This window comes from Sinohyriopsis cumingii, chromosome 8 (genome assembly GCF_028554795.1).
Source record: "Sinohyriopsis cumingii isolate HCF-2022 chromosome 8, ASM2855479v2, whole genome shotgun sequence".
Classification (NCBI taxonomy): Eukaryota; Metazoa; Mollusca; class Bivalvia; order Unionida; family Unionidae; genus Sinohyriopsis; species Sinohyriopsis cumingii.
The window spans coordinates 98517862-98541623 of NC_142968.1; the positions used below are offsets into that span (position 1 = coordinate 98517862).

The 23762-nt window shown below is 37.6% G+C and overlaps 1 protein-coding gene across 1 annotated transcript in view; it reads right to left on the reverse strand.

The window, feature by feature from the left end:
• LOC149794216 (thioredoxin-like protein 1) overlaps positions 1-23762 on the reverse strand; it is a 39154-nt gene that overhangs the window by 776 nt on the left and 14616 nt on the right. Inside the window, exons 4-8 of the mRNA XM_089968328.1 lie at positions 22052-22174; positions 18122-18188; positions 16313-16406; positions 14838-14916; positions 3833-3937 (exon numbers count right to left, since the gene is read on the reverse strand). Of these exons, the coding sequence (XP_089824454.1) occupies positions 3833-3937; positions 14838-14916; positions 16313-16406; positions 18122-18188; positions 22052-22174 (468 nt within the window). The remainder of the gene's footprint in view (positions 1-3832; positions 3938-14837; positions 14917-16312; positions 16407-18121; positions 18189-22051; positions 22175-23762) is intronic.

The following is a 23762-nucleotide window of genomic DNA, read 5'->3' on the forward strand; positions in this document are numbered from 1 at the left end:
TTAAATACCAACTTGAACATTCCATGCTAACGTAACAACTCTATTTGATGCCATGGTAATATTATCCTTCTTTACATCGCAAAGCACATGTTATATCCATTGATAATAACACTCACAAAAACCTAATACAATCTTAATAATTTACAAACATCTGAAGAACATAAAAGCATTACAGTTCCAGAAAATAAAATGTTAATTATAGTTTGCACCATTTTTAAGCACACATTTCCTTAAATAATGTTAGTAGCTGCTTATTGATTAAAATATCCAACATAATACATATGATCCCAAAGGCACTGTATTATGTACTGTTGGCCAGTGTTCCATACTGACTGAATATTAAAATTAAAGTGAAAGCTATTACTTGAATTATTAGTTGTTTCAAGAATACAAAGTTTCAATTAACTTTTCATTCTGCTGATCACAAATACTATATTCATTATTCCACTCAGCAAGTGCACCATATATATATATTTCTGCTGAATAAGCAATCGTCATATCAATCTCACTTTCCTGAAGCCTACTTTAATTTTGTTTGCCCAAAGAGATACTTTCACACATGAAAGTAATCCACATTGGCTTAAAGGTAGAGGTCTATAATCTGATCTGATAGTACATCTTCAGTGTATACTTTCAATTCAATTAATTCAAGAATCATCTGGGCAAAATACAACCCATGAAAGTGTGACTGAAGTGAAATTTGATTCTCATATTTAACTAATTCACAGTATTTTAAGAGATCTGACTAAATTTTGCGAGATTTTTATATATATTCAAAAACAAACAAGTTAAAAATCACACTATACTAATAAATAAAATAGATCTATCATAGGTTTCATATTTTTGAATTTGAAAAATGTAATTCAAAACAAAGCACTACCAGCAATATCCATTTCTAACACGATATGCAACACTTTATTTTGCAGGCCATTAAAAATTAAGTTTACTCTCATTCCCAAGGGTACAAGAAGGTGAATTTTAATTGGTTCCTTTCAGCAATCTAATATGTCAGAGATCTTGATTTTAATCACACCAGATCATCTCCATACAATGAAATTACAAACAAGCTATCCTCTGGATGTCCTTATATGGATATGTCCCCATAAACCAGGTTTAAAAAGGGACTTGTGCTCTACTACTGTCCAAAAGAATTTCCAGAAATTCAAAATAAGACCATTTCATCGTACTAACTGCAAAGTGTTGAAACTATCTCTAATATTCTCAAGGTATGTGATTTTCAAATTAGCCACTATGCCAGCAACACTGGATGTATGATCAGCACCAATTTTAATAAGGGCAAACTAAGCACCACCAGCAGACTTTTGGTGAAAATGCCATCATGATGTAAGCATCCACTCAGGAGAATTAGTGACAAAAATTTAATATGTTCATTGTGGCAGCCGTATGTTGAGGTCAAATTGGCAACATTTTCATTAAGGATCAATCAAATACCATAATTTGTCTTCTGGTGAAAACCCTATGTCAATATGACTTTCCTTTTAGAAGGAGTATCAATAGAAATATTTTCAAGATGGCTGCTATGGTTGTCATAGTGGATAACAGACTGGTAATATTTTCATTTATTACTAATAATAACATCATAAGTAGTCTTTCAATGAAAATCTCATGTTGATATGGCCATCCGTTTAGGTGGAGTAGAGATAACAAACTCTTCAAGATGGCAGCTAAAGTGGCTATATTTGATGTCAGATGGGCATCATTTTCATTTTGGACCAAGTAGACATAAAAAGTTTTGCTCTGAAAACCCAACATTGATATGACCATCCAATCTTGGAGAATAGCAATTACAAGATTTTCAACATGTCTCTATGGCAGCCATATTGGATGTACAAATATAACCATTTTCATTTTGGACTAACTAGACATCATAAGAAGTCTTCTGGTGAACACCCTGCACCAATATGACTTTCTTTTTATAAGGAGTCATGATAAGATTTTCAATATGACTACCAAGGACATTCTATTGCAACTATTTTCATATGAGACTAAATAAACACCATGGAAGTCTTTTAGCTAAAACCTCAACTTGATGTGATGATCTGTTTCTGAGGACTAGTGGACAAATTTTCAAGATGGCTGATATGGCCACATTGTATGTCTGAGCAACACCATTTCCATTTTTGACCAACTAGACCTTGTGAACACAGGGTATCTAAAGTTTCTCCAGGTACCTGATGAAGAGTAGCAATATCAAACTTGTGCTAATGGATAGAAGGACGTCAGACATCAGTAATAGATTACAGACAATAGCCCGTCCCATAAGCTCTTCTGGTCATAGACTTAAAATGGTTTGGATGATGAGGATAAGGACTGTATAAAAAATGTAATCCAATACTCTGTTATATATATTTAATTTGCATGGTTTGTTAGTTAGTTTCTTCCATAAAAAAAATATTTTATTATATGCCATTGTAATGGGACATTGAATTTTGCACTTAACCTTGTCCAAAATCAAGTTTATTTTCTACTCAACTTGAATTATTTTATTTTTTATTTTTTGTTTTTATTCTGCAAACAACTAATACATGGCTAAAATATTCTCTGTGTGTATGGGTTTATTATCAGGATCATTATTAATAGCAGTAAATATGTTTATTTGGGTCTGGGCCTTGGTTACTGGGATTCCCTTACAATTTACCTGGTGCACCTGACATTGTCCAGCTTATATATTATAATTTTACCACCAGACTGCTAATTATAGCTAATATTTTTTGAGGGCAACATCAAGAACATTTTAGAAGGTTATTTTCCCATTAGGTAGTTTTTAGAAGGTTATTTTCCCATTAGGTAGTTTTTAGAAGGTTATTTTCCCATTAGGTAGTTTTTAGAAGGTTATTTTCCCATTAGGTAGTTTTTAGAAAATGTTTATTGTGATCTGAGGTCAAGTTGAAGACGATATAATCTTGTTACTGGAACAAAATATTCATTCATGCTTAAGATATGCTTAAGATCTAGCAGAATCAATTTGTATTTGTTGTGACCAGTAGTTCATTTGGGGTGGAATTTATTTCTTCAAATTATTCAAGTGAATTTTCTCTGAAAAAAGAACAGTGTTCTGATAATATTCTTGGAAATGGAGAATTGGATTTATAGTGAAATATAAAGAAAAGGATATAGTCTCAGACTGTATTACATGTACTGTGATCCAACAAAAGACTGTTTGCACTTTAGCATTAAACAGATTATCACAGACACATCAACACCTTCCGTTTTGGACTTAATTTGGGTTTCTACTACAGATTATTCAGAAATTAAAGTCATTAGGACCTGTGTCTGTAATTCTTGGATTACGCTGGGATTTAATTCACAATACTGTAATATCTTTTGTTCATTTCTCTTTGTATTCAAAGAAAATAAATTAATTGTTGAATTATACAGGGCTTGTTGCTTTTCACTCTTTTTTGTTTCTTATTTTAAGAGCATACACTTGTAACAACTCTCATGAAAACATTTTGACAAAGAGCTAAAATTGCTTAGCTTGGGAAGAATGTATAGAGCAGTGTAAGAAGTTCAAATCCATAATTTTTTATTCCTATTTCAATAAATTGTGTTACAGTAATTTCTGCATTACTTCTAAAAATAATAATATATAACATGTTCTTTATTTCTCTCTTTCATTTCTAGAGAGTAATTCAAAATAATCCAAATCATCGGGTGTATAATTCAAGCTTGTTTCTTAGATGCTATATCAGCAAATTTGTGTAAAATGAAAATGTACAAGTAAAGGTGTTAGTAACATGATGCGTCTACCTGTCTGAAAAACAAAGTTCTGTACAATAACCTAAGTTACAATCTTTGTTAGAACACATACCCTTTTAAAATCTGACATATTTGTTGCATTCCGGAGGGATCCTACAAAACCAAGATAGTCCACTTGTGTTACCTCATCTCCAGCTTGGTTATCTTTAATAAATAACTGGAAATACACAAAGTAAAATCTGCTTTTTTTAAATATAAAAAGACAACAGAATATAAATTCTTATAATAACTAAATTGTATTCATGAGCGCAATCCTTAAGGTAAATCTGACAGAACGAAACATAAACAAAATGAAGGAAAAAAATTATTGCCTCATCTATCACATAACAAATTTAACTCTTAGTGATCATGACCTCTAAACTACAAATAACCCAAGATATTTTACATCTCCTACTGCTAATTTACATACAGTCTGAAAATATATCTGGATGAAGGTCAGGAACTGCATGAAGAGTCGATGCTCCACTGCTAAGAACCTTGTGGCCGCGACCCATAGGTCAAATGGATGAGAAAGCATATCTCAGAATAAGTTATCTTTGCTTCATAATGATTCACCCCAAATGTGAAGAGAATCCATCAAGGAATTTAAATAATATAAACAACAGTACTTTTTTAAAAACAATCTCAACACATCTGTAAATGCCATCATAACTGCCAGTAATGTAAAAGGAACTGCTATGTTGCACATATTTACCAATGTTGGTTTGATAATCAATTATTAGAATCGAAAGAACTGACACAAAATGGTTGGAAAGCTCTTTGGTCCTTTGATCAAAAGAACATGATGTGCAGTGGATACTGAGTAACTACACATGGAAGAACAAATTATAAATATATATGGTAGCTTGAGACAATCTCTAAATTTGTAAGGCAAGTAAGAATTTGTATCACCTGCAGAAGTAAACTATAAACCTCATACTGTTATTTCTAGTCTTGTATCGACCTTATTTCTTATTTACAAAAAAAGAAATTATCAAAATGCTACAAGCAAAAAAGACACAACTAGGACACACACAAAAATTCTGGCCTGGACATGGATAACACAAAGAGGATGTAAAACTACACCAGCAAAGTCATCTGCACACCTTTGTGGAGAAAGCAAATTTTTAGGAAATTGTGTTTCTCCAAGAATACTTACCCAATCACATTAACGTTAGGGATATAAGCCTGCTACCTCTCGAATCCAGCCCTACTAAAAGACGAAAATTCATCTTTTCGGTCTATCTCATATAGACCAAAGGGCAATAACTCTTGCCCCTTACCTCCCCTTGCCACCACCAGGTGTCACTAGTTGTTTAAGCTGAGCAATATATATTATACGAGGATGCTTGCATAGTGGGGTGGTTGGGAGGGTTTTTAAGTAATGTGATTGGGTAAGTATTCTCGGAGAAACACAATCTACTAAAAATTTGCTTTCTCCTTCAAATATGTTCCCCGATCACATTAACGTTAGGAGAATAAGTAATAGGAGGAGGGAATGCTGAGCATCCTACCTCCACTCCGGGTACCTTCTAGGGAATGATGGCTGGATTCCCCATTTGAACGATAACCCGTTCTCCTAATTTCATCAGCAACACAGCCTATATGTGACCCCTATATACCTACGAAATTTCACTGGCGAATCCAGCGAAGCTGATAGGCTGTGCTGATTGTTTTAAATGGGTCTGGTGGTCATCTGGGCTGCCGACACCGGACCTACCAGATTCAAGGTTTGCCTCTGCGAAGCCAAATCTCTGAGATAAAAACTGGAGAAGGTTGACTCTGCATGCCAGCCAACAGCTTCTATTATATCTCGGATCGAAACATTGCGTTCGAATGCCAGGCTCGCCGAGATTGCTCTAATCTCATGAGCCGTAATCTTCATGAGGCGACTCTGATCTTGTGAGACCTAGAGTACGCTGAGCGTATAACCCACTTCAGCCATCAAGCAAGGACTTGAGGGGTGATATCCCGTTTACCAGCTTTGACCGGAAGAAAGAGGCGCTTACGTGTGTCCCGACACGCCTCTGTGCGTTTTAAATAGTGCTTGAGTGCACGAACAGGATCTTGCATGGCTGCTGCTCTTGACTTATCTATGGAAGAGAGCGAGCGAATGATGATTCTTTGATTGCCAATGGACGGTAACCTATTTTTGGCTACAAAGCCTGGTTGCGTCAGGAGGACCACCGAACCATCTGATCTGAACTGACGAAAGTTCGGGTCACTGGAAAGGACATGTAACTCGCTCACTCTGCATGCTGAAGCTAAGGCTATCAAGAAACATGTTTTGTATGATAGTAGCTTTAACGAAGTGTGGGCTAAAGGTTCAAATTTGTCTGAATTGAGCCATGTTAAAACCCAGGACAGATTCCATTTTGGAAACAGGGTGAGGGATTTTGGTCGATTGAAATCAAAATTGGCTAAAAGATCTAATAGATCTTTGTTATGCCCAATATCACATCTACCATGATGGCGGAATGTGTCTGATATCATGGAGCAGTAGCCTTTGATAGTAATTGGGGCCAACTGTTTCTCCTCGAAAAGCCAGAGAAAAAAGTCGGCCAGTTGAGGGATTGAGACACTCAAAGGGACGATGTTATTGATATGACACCAGTCCCTGAAAACATGCCACTTTCCCTCGTAAGCCTTCAGAGTGGAGGGCCTTCTTGCTCTTGAGATTCTCTCCACAATCGAAGGTTCAAATTGTTTGTCTCGCAAGGCTGCCCGGACAAGAGCCTTAAGCGTGAAGAAGAAGACGGTCCAGGCAGGGGTGGAACACCTGTGACCGTGGTTGTTTGAGAAGATTTGGGCTGGTTGGAATCTTCCTGGGTAGATCTATCACTAGATTGAGAAGATCGGTGACCCAGGACTTGTTCCATCTGAGAGGGACAATCAGAATCATCCGACAGTTCTGACCACTTAACCTCTGGATTATTTTCGGTACCAAAACCGTGGGAGGGTAGGCGAATGCCCACAAACCCTCACAGCTGATTGACAGAGCCTCTATGGCCCGAGCCTCTGGGTCTGGAACCGGAGAGACGAAGGTGGGCAACTTGCAATTCCACCTTGTCGCAAAAAGATCGATCATCGGATGCCCCCAAAGTGTGCAAATCCGAAGAAAGACTGATTGATGTAGTGACCATTCCGTGTGAATGACTTGACCTTTCCTTGATAGAGTGTCGGTCAAGACATTGAGTCTGCCGGGAATGTGTCTGATTTGTACGTTGATGTGGAGGTTGTCATACCAACGTAGAAACTGCCAGATCAGAATGCACAGGTCTGGTGATTTGGTGCCCCCTTGTTTGAGGAGGTAAGTCACCACCAAAGAGTTGTCTGACATGATGAGGACAGTTTTTCCTGAGAGTTGATCCTTCCAGTAATGAAAGGCATTGATGACAACCCTCATTTCTAAAAGGTTGATGTGGAGAGGCCTCTCCCCTGGCTCCCACGTGCCGCTGACTGTAGCGAAGTCCGGCAACAGGTGGGCACCCCAACCGTAGGTACTGGCGTCAGTACATACCGTTATCTCTGCTTGGGGCATCTCCAGAGGAATCCCCATGGACAGCCAACCGGGGTTGTGCCACTGACGCAGGAACGATTGTATCTCGGCGTGATCATTATTGTTTGATTGAGGAGACTTGAAAAGGGGCGCCATTGTGCCAGTAACGTCATTTGTAAGGGACACATAAAAAGACGGCCAAGCGGGATCAAGTCTGCCGCCGCATTGAATAATCTGAGGAGTTGCAAGAATTCTCTCGCTGAAATCAACATCCTGTTGTAAACGGACTCGACGAGTTCGACGATCCGAATTACGCGAGCGTGAGGAAGTCGTACCAGATTCAGATTGGTGAGAAACTCCATACCCAGATGGACAAAACGATGGGATGGATGGAGATCGGACTTTTCCCAGTTCACGAGAAAGCCTAGACGATCTAAAAGTGCTAAAAGATCGTTTATGCCTTTGAGCAGAATAGAACTTACCATATGTTTCTGGAGGATGTCGTCCAAGTACACTGCCATCCCTGTAGATGACGTCGAGCTGAACAGGGTGACGACACAATCCATAACCTTGGTAAAAGCCCAAGGGCTGATGTTGAGGCCAAAGGGTAGGACCTGGAACTGATAAACCACGTCGCGGTAAGCGAATCGGAGAAACTTCCGTGACGCGGGGTGGATAGGGACGTGAAAATATGCGTCGGTCATATCTAGACTGACGGCATACTCATCCCGCTGGATGGAAAGACGGATTGATCTCGCCGTTTCCATCTTGAATTTTGGTGGTAAAATGTATTGGTTGAGGCGAGTCAGGTTGATGATCGGCCTCAACTTGCCTTTTGTCTTCTGGATAAGAAACAGCCTGGAATAAAACCCCGGCGATTGCGTTTTTTTCACAATCTCCACCGCCCATTTTTCTATGAGCGACCGTATCTCCTGTTGTAGAAAGGTATCCTTCTCCCGATCGGACGCTACGTCCGTGAAGAGGGGAGAGGAGGACAGGGGAGGGGGTTGGATAAATGAAATCCGAAGTCCCTCCGAAATGACCTGGATCACCCAATCGTTCGGAGGAAAAAAGGTGGTCCAGTGGTCCTGAAATTGCAGGAGGCGGCCGCCATCAGGTAGGCTGTCCGTGGATGGTGGAGAGGGTATGTCAATTTTTAGAGTTAGGAGGCTTGAAGACGGAGAAACTTTGTTTCTTACCGCCTCTGTATGGTTGCCTCCTAGCTTGATTAGACTGTTGTCTCCTGGCATTGGGTTGGGATCTATACTGCACATTTGATTGTAAGGATCCCTTGTCCCTGCTCCGCCAATCATCCCTCCGCTGTGGCAGGGTTTGATTTTTTCTAAACGCCTGCGAGGGTTGGGCAGTGAGTTGGAGGGGCAGTTCCTGAGCTGCCTGCTTCCAAACTTCTTCAATTTTTCCTCCAAAGAGTAAAGGCGACCCAAACAGAGTCATCCGTAAAGCCAGAGTATGATGGGGCTTGAGCAACATGGACCGCAGACATGCGTCACGTCGTATCAAGTCTAAGTTGGCAGAAGCAGTCAACGCATTAGCCATGGAATGGTGAGCTGTCCTGTTAATAACTCTAGCAATCTGGACCGTCGCTTCCCAAGCATGGTCATTGTCGGATTTTTCTGCGAGTCGGAAAAATGGCTAATGAAGCCAAGTCTAACACTGAAGACATAGCGACTAAGTTCCGGAGTAGCTTTGACGTGGCATGGAACACATTTTTGTCCACTTTGTAAAACAGTGGAGCGGACATGTGAACAGCTGCCATATTTTTGTCCAGGGCCGGAAGATCCGTACTGAAGGCGTCTGAATGAGTTTTGTACCAGCGACACGACAACGTCGCTGGTACTTGGCTTTCTGAAAAGAATGCCTTAGCATTCCCCGGATCACCTATTCATCCTGATAGACGATCATTGATCTCCTTAATTTTTGCTGACAAGGGAAGGAGCCGGAAGGACGGCGTCTCTTCCTCCTTGTCAAGATCTACAGACGTCTTAACTTTGTAGTCTTGAGTGGCGGTAGAAGGTGGAGGGCATTCTGAAGTTGCCAACACCCTATAAATTTCTTCCACTGCTGCCTTGAAGCCAAACTCAGTCCATTCCATGGTTGGATCTGTGTACGGCTGATTTGCAGGAGTTTCGTCACCCTCACTGTGTGCTGAGTCGTGTTCTGTAATAGTTTGCATTTCTGGATAGAGCATACCAGGTGGCATAGATGACACGATTCCATCATCCTTAACACTGTCACTAACTCTCCCTTGTGGATAAGCCATGAACATATGGACGGCCGACCCTGCCAGCTGGTTTGTCCGGCTTGTGGTTGGTATGAATGTTGGCGACGGTCCTGCTATCACCGGTACCGGCTGCTCCAATGGCCTGGCTGGACGGACAAATTTCTCACTAAAATCTCCGCCATAGTATTGGTATGTTGCCGGTGGTACAGCTTAACGGACGGATTTATCACTAAAATCCCCGTAAGTCATGTTTGGTCGGACCGTTTTAGCAATAGGGTCCCCATGCTGGGCCAGCTGGACGGCCGGTGACGTAGAGGTTGTATAAAGAAATGGATCCGATGGATCCAGTATAAACCCCATGCGTCCTGACTTACAGGCCCGAAGGCCATGCTCAGATATGCAGGGGGACTTACGCCCACTGGGCAGCCTAAAATTGGGGGAACATTCCCCCAAAGAGTCAGAAAAAGCTGTGGAAGCGAGCGAGGGAAGTAAGGGTAATATCTGCCCTGATGTCAATAGCTGCATCATCGTTTCCTGGACCAAACAACGCATCTGTTCAAAGTTGGACTGTTGTACCCTGTCAACATTATTTTCCTCCATTGCCGCTGATGTTACTGTGGCTGACGGTTGCAAACGACGAACTTTAGGTGGAGGGGGGGGACCCCAACGTCCCCCACAAGGCTCGCAATGGAGGCTGTCTTCGGATGTATACCAAGGACATCAATGCTATCTTTCTTCGACTTATTCCATCTATCCCTCCCTTTTGTTGCCTTCTGGACTACATCAGCCCACGTTTGCTCTGTCCAAGTATTACACACGCTGCATGGTATAGATGATGTACACTTGGTACATAAAATACAAGAGTCATGGTTGTCTTCTTTTGCTTTGAACTTTTTGCATTTCATGCATTTGGTTGAAATTTCTACTGAAACGAGACAAGAAAAGAAAACAAAGCACAAATTATCAATTCAGCATGTTATTAATTCGCTAATACCACAACCGTTACTAACGGAGTAAGCGAAATTAGTCAGTGTTGCGTTAACTTTTAATTGACAAAATGAGTTCCGCGATAGCGTGTGTAACATGGTCTTCAGTAAACGAAATCCGTAAGGGTGACAAAGTCACTCAATTTTGAAAAAAATTGTTAAAATAATGTATACAACCTGTAGAAGAATGATTGTCCAACACAATAAATCCAAATTTAACTTCGGATGGTCCAATTTAACGCTACGATGGCTTGGATTGTTTGGAGGTATAATGTACGTGTTATCAGTACAAGCAAAGCTTAAAAACTAGTGACACCTGGCGGTGGCAAGGGGAGGTAAGGGGCAAGAGTTATTGCCCTTTTGTCTATATGAGATAGACCGAAAAGACGAATTTTCGTCTTTTAGTAGGGCTGGATCCGAGAGGTAGCAGGCTTATATCCCTAACGTTAATGTGATTGGGGAATGTATTTGAAGGAGAAAATACAATGCTTACACTAAACAAACAACAAATAAAGCAAAAGGGTTAGAACTTAAATGTACCAGGCAATATGTCTCCCATAATAAGCCCCTGGAACAATGATACTAAATTTGACAAAATCTGGGTTGAGCTTATTATCAGACAAAGAAATCTGTGGAAAGTATCTGACTCGGGATTTGGATCACTTTACCCGAAGAGAAGATCTTTATGAGAAGATACAAACCATATCTTACATAATTTGAAAACTATTGCTTGGAGTAAATGCTTGAGGTAAATTTTAACTTTTAAAAGTACCCCCTCCACATTCCTTTCACTGACAACCGAATATTTGTAATCATCAAGAACCGATTTTATCAAACAAATTTTGAATGTATCAATTATGTCCCACTTTTAATGATTGAAAATATGTGGAGGATCAAGGCCATGATGATGGCTCTTCCTGTTTATAAATAGTTCTGCATATCTAATACAAGTACATGGTGGAAACAGTGATTACAATACACATAACATAAAGGCAACCTGTCAATCAGCTGGTTGACACTTTCTATATCTGGCCTAGGTCTGTTACTACAAAGGAAACAACAACTGGTAAAATATACCAGCAGGTACTAGAGCTAGCTACTTCATTTGCCATATGTGTGTCTGTGTTTGTGATTAACGTAGCTTTAACAATTTTTCAGTCATATCACTATGCCGTTTGCAGTGTAGCAGTTTATAGTGATGTCTAGCACTGGGGCATCATGCTGCAGACATGTAGCATCATGTCCCACCCAATCACATTATCCTGACACCATAATGACCAGTCCTAACTTCTTACTACTGAGTACCAAGCAAAGCAGCGACTAGTACCATTTTTATAAGTCTTTGGTATGACTTGGCCAGGGTTCAAGCCCATGACCTCCCGCATCTGAGGTGGATGATTTAAACCACTTATGCCACAGGACCATACACCTAAGCAAAACTATTCTTAATACAAAATTGAGAGAGGAAAACTTAGAAAAATCTACAATCAAAATATACTTTTCACCAGAAATGTCCACTTATAAACAAATAATCCTTAAAGTACGAAATTATGCCAGTTATGTAAAATATTAAAAAAAAGATATAGGTGCTTATTAGAGCAGTGTACCGTATTTTTGCGCATTTAAGATGCACCTAATTATAAGACGCACCCATATATAAGACGCGGGTTTTGACGATTTGTGTAAAAAATATTTTACATAAGACGCCCACAAATATAAGACTCACATGGCCTAGCCATCTGCCGCACTGAGCAATTTATCTCCAGTGGTTTCCTTTCCTTTATCATAAATGAAAATTTGTCCAATGTTTCATTACCTGTCGGATGTAAACAAGGCTTCATTACCATTTTTAGTTGAGATCAAAGAATTGTCTGAGGCAGGACCGCAACAGTTATCGTTTATTCTTATCTCCCGCTGGGCCAATAGTGGATGGGTTGAGTACCTGGTATCTAGATTCTAGAACAATAAACGCCAGATGTAAAGGTGGCTTCATTGATCTGCTAGGCCAAGTCTTCAGCAGGTGGGATTAGTACCGTACATAGACCAATAAATGCCCGATGTATGTGGTTAGCATATATACCGGTAAATGTGGGAACAGTCTCTTATTACCGGTATATATAAATGAGTGATCAATTTGCTTAGCATTTTTAAAATTTATAAAATTGTCACGATGCCGAAGCAAAAATCATATATGGCCGACTTTAAATTAGACGTCATCAAGTTTGCCAAGGAGCGTGGCAACAGAGCTGCTGGATGAGAATTTAGCTGCAGCAAGAAGAATGTACATGATTGGAGGTTGGAGGAAGAGGAGATTAAGAAGATGAATCCAAGGAAACGAGCTCGTAGAGGTAGAAAGGCAAGATGGCCGAACTTGGAAGAAAATCTAGCCAACTGGGTGCGTTCGCAACGTGACAGTAACCGTGCCGTTTCAACGATAGCGATCAAACTGAAGGCTCGAATTATTGCTACAGAAATGAAGATCACAGACTTTCATGGTGGCAGTGTCAACTGGGTGTACAAGTTTATGAAACGGAACAATCTTGCAGTCCGGTCACGTACAACTGTTGGACAGAAGCTTCCGGACAATTGGGAGAATAAATTGGATGTTTTCCATACCTTTGTTCAGAAGGAAATAAGTGAACTGAAGTTGGCAGATGATGACATCATCAATATGGATGAGATTCCAATGTCATTCGATGTTCCAGCTACTAGATCAGTGGCAGAGAAAGGAGTGAAGACAGTCGCGATTGATACCACCGGACATGAACGAACCAACTTCACTGTTGTATTGGCCTGCACTGCTGCAGGAGGAAAACTGAAACCCATGGTTATCTTTAAAAGGATAACCATGCCAACAGAAACGTTGCCAGCTGGAGTTGTTGTTGTCTGCAACAAAAAGGGCTGAATGAACACAGAGGTGATGCAGACCTGGACGGACAAATGCTTCAGAACAAGAAGAGGCAGATTTTTCAAGAAGAAATCTCTTCTGATTTTTGATGCAATGGCTGCCCATAAGGAGACAACTGTGCAGAAGCACATCAACAATGCTGGAACCCACATAGCCGTTATCCCAGGTGGCCTGACTTGCAAGCTACAGCCCTTGGATATTGCCGTCAATCACCCGTTTAAGACTTTTGTTCGTGAGGAATGGGATCGTTAGATGACTAGCGGTAAACACACCTTCACGCCAGCTGGTCGACAACGTCATGCAATGTACGTAGAGCATGTAATTGGGTTCTTCTGGCATGGGAGAAAGTGAAAACTACGACAATAATCAATGGCTTCAGAAAGTGTGGGATAATTGCCGAATCGGCTAGCTATATCAGTTCTTCGGACGACGACTCAGCTGCATCCGATACCACTGACGCCAATGAGGATCAATTAGCATCAGTTATGGAGTTATTCTGCGACGACAACAGTGAATTTGATTCAAGTTTCGATGGATCTGAAGCCGAAACTGATGACGATGAAAATGAAGATGAATAGAACAATACGGTACATTGATTTTTGATCAAGTCAAACACTATTAAGTAACTGTTTATTATATTGTGTTTAATAAAATTTTTAAATATATGGTAGAACTGATTTTCATATTTAAGTCCTATACTGAACAAATTCTTGTCTTGTTTTTGAACTATTTAGTCTTGTCTTGTTTTCGAACGCACCCACCAATAATTATACAAAACATTGAAACGAAAGGATTTGAAATTTGAAGTGGCCTGCATTGGATTGGTACACGTGGTAATTACTGAACACTTATCCAACTGTTTTTACAACTAGGAATGAAAATCGTGAAATGTGAATATCGACCGCAATAATCGTCCTTCAATATCACACACTGTACCGTTCATTCGTGTTAAAAAATACTTAGATAAGACACCCATTAATATAAGACGTACCCTGGGTGCGGGGTAAGTAAAATTTTGTATAAGACGCGTGTTATATACGCGAAAATACGGTACTTTTGAGGCATAAATTTGTAAGCATTCCTTGAAAACTGTATTTTAAATGAGAAAATCCCTAAAGTGAATCTCAAGATTCTTAAGTACTGTACAACAAAAGATAAAATGAGAAAGTGTAATAAACACACAGATGATGTTTTGAAACTGGGATTCGAGGCGTAACTATATGTATTGCTGGTGGAAGGACAGAAACACTATTTGTAAATGATCTATTGATGAAGGGAGGGACTGGTGATGGAGGGGAGTATGGACATCTGTGCTTGTAACAAATATAACAGGGAAGGGCAGTTGTCATTACACTTTTCCATACCACAACTGTCTGTACAAATATTTATCAGCATATTGCCAGATCTGTCAAACATCAAAATAAACTATCAAATGACACTTACTGTGACATTGCTGACATTCTGAAATTTGACAAACTTAAGTGGAATCAAATTTCCCTCCTTTAAATCATCGGGCGTCAACCTGAAATTTGGAAGAAATTTGTTATACTTTTAAAACTCTTATCTTCATAGATCCTTCAGTTGATATTAATATTTGAATGACTGATAGATGATCTTACAGATCCCTTAATTGACATGTATCTGACTGACAGATGGGCGATCTTACAGATCCCTTAATTGACATGTATCTGACTGACTGATAGATGATCTTACACATCCTTTAATTGACATGTATCTGACTGACAGATAGGCAATCTTACAAATCTCTTAATGGACATGTATCTGACTGACAGATAGTTGATCTTACAGATCCCTTAATTGATATCAGAATCTGATTGACAGATGATATCGTGGATCTTTTAATTTATATTGGAATCCGATTTACTGACAGATGATCTTGCTGATCCCTTAATTGATACTGGAATCTAATTGATGGTACCTGATTGACTAATACTGATGCTTGAAACCTTTTAAAAAAACAAAACCAGTATTTAATAATGGAATAAATCCAGCGCTCCTCCTTCTTGCTAAATGGTGAAAGTGTACTATGGGATTTCTAGAATGGTTCACAATGTTTAATCTTTACTCATGAGTAAAATATATGAAACAGGAAACCAAAATGTCAATAGTATAAAATATACCATCTGGATGAATAACATATGGTGATTTCCTTTGAAAAAAATTAAATACATAGCTTTTTAATAATAAAATATACAAACTTTTATAATGACATAATAAAGAAGAAAGAAGTGCAACTGGGCCACAATTCAAATTCATGACATCGGTAGCACTAGTCCATTACTCTGCCATTCAAGCTGTGCTGATGCTCTCCACTAGTTTTTTGCTATTTCTTCCATATGCTCTTCAGAAAGACATTTTTGTGTGTCCACCAAATACAACTTGGATTTATCAGAAATGAATATCGCACTCTTGACGTGTATGCAAGGTCTCTTTGCATGATATCATCATGACTATCCAATATGTCTGGAGAGAAAAGTGCATAGGTGGACCAGGGCTTGAACCCCAGTACCTCTTTAACATTAGCTGGGTCTCTGTTATCTGTGCTATAGAACCAATGCTTCCAATTTGATCTTGTGACAATTACAGTAATAATGGTAATGAATGGCATCAAGAAGGTAATGAAAAAGAAACTTCAATAATAATAATATACCATAAGTACTCACTTATAAGTCAAGCCCAACTGCAAACTGCACAGACCTGGTCTGCTGTTGCATAATGCATCAGCAGATCTGGATCTGTACAATTTGTCAGTAGAGCAAACAACACTGACTGCCCTGCATGTGCATTATACAACAGCAGATCTGGGTCTAAGTTGTTTGCAGAATGAACCTGACTTCTCCATAAGTATATATGGTAGATGGGCTCTGTAAGAAAAGAAAGCTGTTTATGTAACTTACTCGAGTGTTTGTGTTGGTTCCATGCAATCTGCTGAATCAAAGTCCAGAGAGTTTGGATGGTTCTGGAATATCTTCACAGTTTTAGGCCCCTTATCTATGGTAAATATAATAAAATCACAAATAATTCATTGCAAACACATTTAAACCAGAAATACAAATTCAAAAATGTAAACTGCCTCATCGACCTATACGACTTTTACTCAAACTGGATAATCTCCTGATCAAAATATCTCCCATAAGTCTTGGATTCACTATCTTATGTACACTGCACATACATGAAAAAAATATTTCTTTCGGATGAATTAAAAAATACATGATGATATTAATCATACTAGATTTGAGTGAAATGCAATAAATACGAATTAAAGAAAAAAAAAACTGGAGCCACCTTATAATGGCCCCTATCAGAAAACACAAAAATGTCACACTAAACACACAAGCATTCCTTCCTAGAACAACAAACTGAGATCACATTTATCGTGACTGTTGTGTACAAGTAAAATAGATAATCAAGGAAAAGTTGGATCTGGTATTGATAGAAAACTGTTTTAAAAAAACAACCCCCAAAACCAGTGCATAGTTTCAATTATTTTCAAACAAGGAAATTTTAAATTGTGCTTGGTAAACATGTTCCATGGAACTCAGTGTCTAACTTTCACTTCAGTCTGATGCCTACATCTCATCACACTTATGCAGGTAGAAGTCCAATTCAACTGGAATGGTACTGTACATGCCATCTAGAATTTTACTGAATCAATGATAAGTCTTTCTCATCTGTTCTAATATTCATTTTAGATGTGTAGTATTCGGAACCATCTTCAATTTTCTTCTGAAACTACAACAAACCAAAATGGATATAAAAAATATTTTCTTATATATTTGAGTTAACATGTTTACAATATACTTGAAACTCTAGAACTGTACAAAATAATTTTCAAACAGCATTTGACCTTGAACCTGATATCATGGATAGAAGGTTACTTGTCACAGATACTGTCAAGATTTATCAAAATGACAAGTTTTGTCACACTAAAAATAACTTATGTAACAGACATCAATGAAAGCATTTTTTCTGACAAATCTGCATGCTAGATTTGGCAAGAATCTAATCATACTTGTTGGCAGTATCAAGCTAAGTTTGGTAAGAATCCATTCATACTTGTTGTATTATCATGCTAAGTTTGGTAAGAATCCATTCATACTTATTGTAGTATCAAGCTAAGTTTGGTAAGAATCTATTCATACCTGTTGTATCATCATGCTAAGTTTGGTAAGAATCCATTCATACATGTTGTATTATCATGCTAAGTTTGGTAAGAATCAATTCATACTTGTTGTATTATCAGGCTCATAATCCAGTACAGATGAAAACCTGAGCCAAGACCTTTGACCTTGAAATCAGTGTCAGCCAGCTCATTATTAACTTGCTTGTTGTAAATCAACTAAATGCAAATCCATGTCAAATTTCGTTAGTACAAGTCAATGAAGTGTGACGCTTGGATTTGGTAGCTTGAACAATTTTCCAGTCATATTGCTATCATGAATGTAGTGTGGCAGTTTATAGTGATGTCTACCACTATGGCATCATGCTGCCAACATGTAGTATATGTCCCACCAAGTCACATTATCCTGACACCAGGCCAACCAGTACATTTCCACATAATGGATATCTGCTGATAATGGGCAACATTTATGACTCTCCTTTATTAATTTCACTTTCAAATTAAAGGTAGAACATAACGGGCAATAATTGTGCATGCACTTCATGGATAGGTTGACTATAATAATCAATAGCCACTCTTAACTTACCTGCTGGAGCATAAAGTTTTAGGGAGTGTAGCTTGACAGACTGATTGAATGTGATATTGATGATGAGCTGGAAAATGAAAAAGTGTAGTGTAAAATAAACATAGTAAATACAATAAAAAATTCTATTGTAGCCAACTACATATAAGGACCATCTGTATATAAAGACCATGTTCAATGGGATTTATCTACATATCAACACAAATCAACCTGTAAGACAATCAGCTCATAAAAAACCTAACTGCTTCTACATGTCCCCATGACTAAAACATTTGCTGGAACTTAAGTGAAGATTTTAATAACATACAAAAGATACACATTTCTTCAGCAGGCCTTTATTTAGCTAGAAAGTAAAAAAACTTTAATTATGTCCCTTATGTACAGCAAATTATCTATTTAAAACATGCCCCTTATGTACGGTAAAGCATTTAAACTATTTAAAACATATCCTTTATGTACAGTATATCATTTAAAACATGTCTCCAATGTACAGTATATCATCTGAGCTATGTACAAGTATGATCACTACATCTATAATGATCTCTTATCAATGATGCCACCAAAATCGGCATTCATAATGTTAGCTTCACTATGAAATATACCAGTGGTTGTCAGTGTACAAAATGAACAAATCTTTGTTGTGTCTGATGCATCCCATTGAAACACAAATGGCTATTTATGTGTCTGATGCATCCCATTGAAACACAAATGGCTATTTATGTGTCTGATGCATCCCACTGAAACACAAATGGCTATTTATGTGTCTGATGCATCCCACTGAAACACAAATGGCTATTTATGTGTCTGATGCATCCCACTGAAACACAAATGGCTATTTATGTGTCTGATGCATCCCACTGAAACACAAATGGCTATTTATGTGTCTGATGCATCCCACTGAAACACAAATGGCTATTTATGTGTCTGATGCATCCCACTGAAACACAAATGGCTATTTATGTGTCTGATGCATCCCATTGAAACACAAATGGCTATTTATGTGTCTGATGCATCCCATTGAAACACAAATGGTTATTTATGTGTCTGATGCATCCCACTGAAACACAAATGGCTATTTATGTGTCTGATGCATCCCACTGAAACACAAATGGCTATTTATGTGTCTGATGCATCCCACTGAAACACAAATGGCTATTTATGTGTCTGATGCATCCCATTGAAACACAAATGGCTATTTATGTGTCTGATGCATCCCATTGAAACACAAATGGTTATTTATGTGTCTGATGCATCCCACTGAACACAAATGGCTATTTATGTGTCTGATGCATCCCACTGAAACACAAATGGCTATTTATGTGTCTGATGCATCCCATTGAAACACAAATGGCTATTCATGTGTCTGATGCATCCCATTGAAACACAAATGGCTATTTATGTGTCTGATGCATCCCATTGAAACACAAATGGCTATTTATGTGTCTGATGCATCCCATTGAAACACAAATGAGTATTTGTGTATGATGCATCCCATTCAAACACAAATAGGTATTTGTGTCTCATGCATCCTATTTAAACACAAACTGGCATTTGAAACATTTCAAATAAATGTTAATACACCTCTCCCTCGATATCTTGCACATAATGGGGTCCACAAGCATAGACAGCACTATAAGCGAGGCATGAGTTACTGAGAAACCTCCAAAGTTTGAAGAAAAAAAATTGTGTTGACATCAAGAAAACTGGGGGGGGGGATGTTAGGGATGTGGGCTGCTTAATGACTGAATCCTCATTTTACAATCATGTCAATAATAATTTGTAATAAAGCATTTTTTCAAATGAGGTTGTTTGTTATTCTGTTTAAATAACATTTATTTTCAAACTGTCCAACATATGAAAGATTGTTCCAACTGGTTTCATCAACCATCACATGTATGTGAAAAATCTGTGCAATATGTCACTGCTTTTATTTTCTTGATGAGTCTGGTTCCCGTAGCGGTGTTTAATAGTATCCTGGCAAATCGGAAGTCCACAGAGCAGGGAACTAGACTAACTGTTGATACACCACCAGACAAGATTGCTTTTTTTAAATACAAAAACACACATTTATTTCATGAGACAATCCTCTACGTCGAAACTAAAAAAATGTGTTGTTCAATTAGTACAATAAGTGCCAGATCAAGAATTCTCAGAAACTTGCTTGCCAACAATGGTCTGTATCTGTGAAATCAAACTCTTTATTTTACTAAATATTCATTTCGCTTGGCTGCTTTGTTATATTTGATCACAGTTATGAATGAGTCAGTAAATTTAAGGTAGTTTAAGTTACATACACAATAATATTTTAAACTGTGTTCGATTGATCAAATGAAGTGAGTACACCCAACATACGACTGGGGTCGCTAGTTTTTATGTTTGTAGGATTTTCATGCCTTTTAACTTTTCTTTTATTCCACCTTCATTTTTTATTCAAAAGTTATAATTAACATGATAATACAAAGAAGGCCAGCTTTTAACTAGTGCAACAATACAACAAACACTTCCGGAAGTCAGTTATAAAAACAAGGTCGGCACTTAATTAGGTTCTCAGAGAAACGCTCAAGGACATAGCTGTTATGATAGATTGATGCATTTTACGCTTAATTACAAGAGGACACATTGCATTTATGATGATTACACTTAAAAGGAACTAGAACAGAACTAGAACACAAATTTCAATTGATAAAAAAATTATTTAATTTGTATTTATTTATTAAAGAACTGCCTCCACTTGGCGTAAGTGATATTTTCATTGATCAAACATTTCCTTACATATCGTTAATTGCAATGTACTAGGACTGTTGTTTGGAAAGAAAATGTACAAAAAAATTTATGCCGTATTTTTAAATTTGATATTTCATAGTGTTGGTTAAAATTTCCAGGTCATATCTACCATTTTCGACAATAAAACAAGCGATACATCAAAGTTTCTGTTACCAATTTTGATTACGATTTGCTTCAAGTTCAACAAATAGGGATCAATTTTTGGGGTATTTTCTGGTTTAAAATGGAATCCATGCCTGACCCCATGCTATAAGCGGATTTGCAAGTTATCAAGGGAGTGGTGTACTTGACAGATACAAAGTGGACAGACCATATACTGATTTGGTATACAATACCTTTCATTAAGAATTTCAAAGGTAAATTAATATTTAGGATTCTTAACCTTGCTACAGGGTACTATTTTAACTAAAATAATGAACGAGAATCAGCAAATCTTTAACAACAGGTAGAGTTTAAAAATTCGCTGCTGGGTAATGTAGAAAATTTAAACTATTTTGTGTGAAATTACATGAATCTTTTTAAAAACAAAACGGTATCATAAGAAGCCAGTAAAAAAATTCAGTGTCATTCAGACTTTTGACAACATTACTATGGTTTGAACCATACTAACAACACAGAGTATTAGCAGCAGGGAGGCTTGGCAGGTCCCTTGATGTTTGATATAAACCTTATTTTGCCCAAATAATTGGTCTGCCCAGACTCCTTGTTGCTGTATTTAACATTTGGGTTGCTTTTACTCATAATTAATTAATCATGGCAAATTTTTGCTGTAGTACACAAAAATGAGTAAAATTATTTCAAACATGAAACAAACCTAACCACTCAATGTCTGGTTTGATCAATGAAACCTGTAAGAAACTACTCACAAGGTTGGTCACTTGAAATTCTATGGGACTGCTTGCATAGCACAAGCTGGGCTAAATCTGAAGCATTATGTAGTTCAACTTAAGATGTTTTAGCATATCTAATTCTGCAGCATTTGTAGAAGTATATTTCCAAATTTTCAGAGACCATGTCATGAATCTTCACTGTCAACAGAAAACTACTCTCATATAAAGTGTAAAACTCTGATTAAATTTATTTTTACATGCCAAAGAATGAGCATAGGTATTTTAACTTGTCAAATGAAACTGGCAATTGTGAACAAACCTGTTCATCACAGTCTGATTGCAGGTAGCCTCCCTTTGTAGTAAGGCACTGAGACAAAGGATGATCATCAGATTCATTAAGGCACTCACACTGGGACTTGTTAATCAGCCCTGACAGATCCATCTAAAGTAAAAAGAAGGATGCAATTTAAATCCATGTAACAGAGAAATACCATTATTTATGATCATTGCTGTCTTGATCCAGATGTCTGTTTGTATCTAGCTGTCAATGTCTCTGTAAAGCAGTCTGTCAATATCCAGCTGCATGTCTCTGACCAGTAGTCTGTCTTTATTCAGCTGTCTCTGTATCTATCCAGCTGTCTCCTTATGAGAAGTACACATAATGATTTTCATTGATATGTTACAAATGTGCCTGTCTTTAAATGAAACGCTACATGAGGTCATTATCCTAATTTTGTGTCATCAAACACACCCGTTTGAAAATTTAAAAATGCTTAAAATGGGGAAAAATTCTCTCAATGAAAAATAAATGGGAGAGAAAAGTGATTAATGTTGAGACTGGAGAGTAAAATGGTGATCAATGTTGGGACTGGAGAGTAGAATGGTGATCAGTGTTGGGACTGGAGAGTAGTATGGTGAATAATGTTCGGACTGGAGAGTATTAAAGTGATCAATATTGGGATTGGAGAGTATAAAAGTGATCAATGTTGGGATTGGAGAGTATAAAAGTTATCAATGTTGGGACTGGAGAGTAGAATGGTGATTAATGTTGGGACTGGAGAGTAGAAAGATGATCTGAATCTTGGTATCATTCTTCACATCAATTCTATCAACTGAATACTACCACTACTACAGCTCCAACACTGTACCCAAAAATGTCTGTTGTGAGTTGAATATGAATAATACAGTTGTAACCAAAAATGTCTGTTGTGAGTTGAATATGAATAATACAGTTGTAACCAAAAATGTCTTTTGTGTTTTGAATATGAATAATACAGTTGCAACCAAAATTGTCATTTGTGCTTTGAATATCAATACATTTGGAACCAAAAGGTATTTTGTACTTAGAATATAAAATACATTAATACATTTGTAAACAAAAAGGTCTTTTGTGTTTTGAATATGAATAATACAGTTGTAACCAAAGGGTATTTTGTGCTTTGAATATGAATAATACAGTTGTAACCAAAAGGCCTTTTGTGTTTTGAATATGAATAATAGTTATAATCAAAAAGGTCTTTTGTGCTTTGAATATGAATAACACAGTTGTAACCAAAATTGTACGTTGTGCTTTGAATATGAATACAATTGGAACAAAAAGTTATTTTGTACTTAGAATATAAAATACATCTGTAACCAAAAAGGTCTTTTGTGATTTGAATATGAATAATAAAGTTGTAATTAAAAGGTATTTTGTGATGTGAATATGAATAATAAAAAGTTGTAACCAAAAAGGTCTTTTGTGATTTGAATATGAATATTACAGTTGTAACCAAAAAGGTATTTTGTGATCTGAATATGAATAATAGTTATAATCAAAAGGTATTTTGTACTTAGAATATGAAATACATTTGTAACCAAAAAGTCTTTTGTGATTCGAATATGAAATAATATTTGTAACCACAAAGTCTTTGTTGCACAATTGTTTAGAATAAGGTTACAACCATAATATTTCAGGTTTATCTAATCATGGGAACTCTGCAAACTTTATCTGTAACATCTTCAGAAACTCAGACTGTACTTTCCAATTT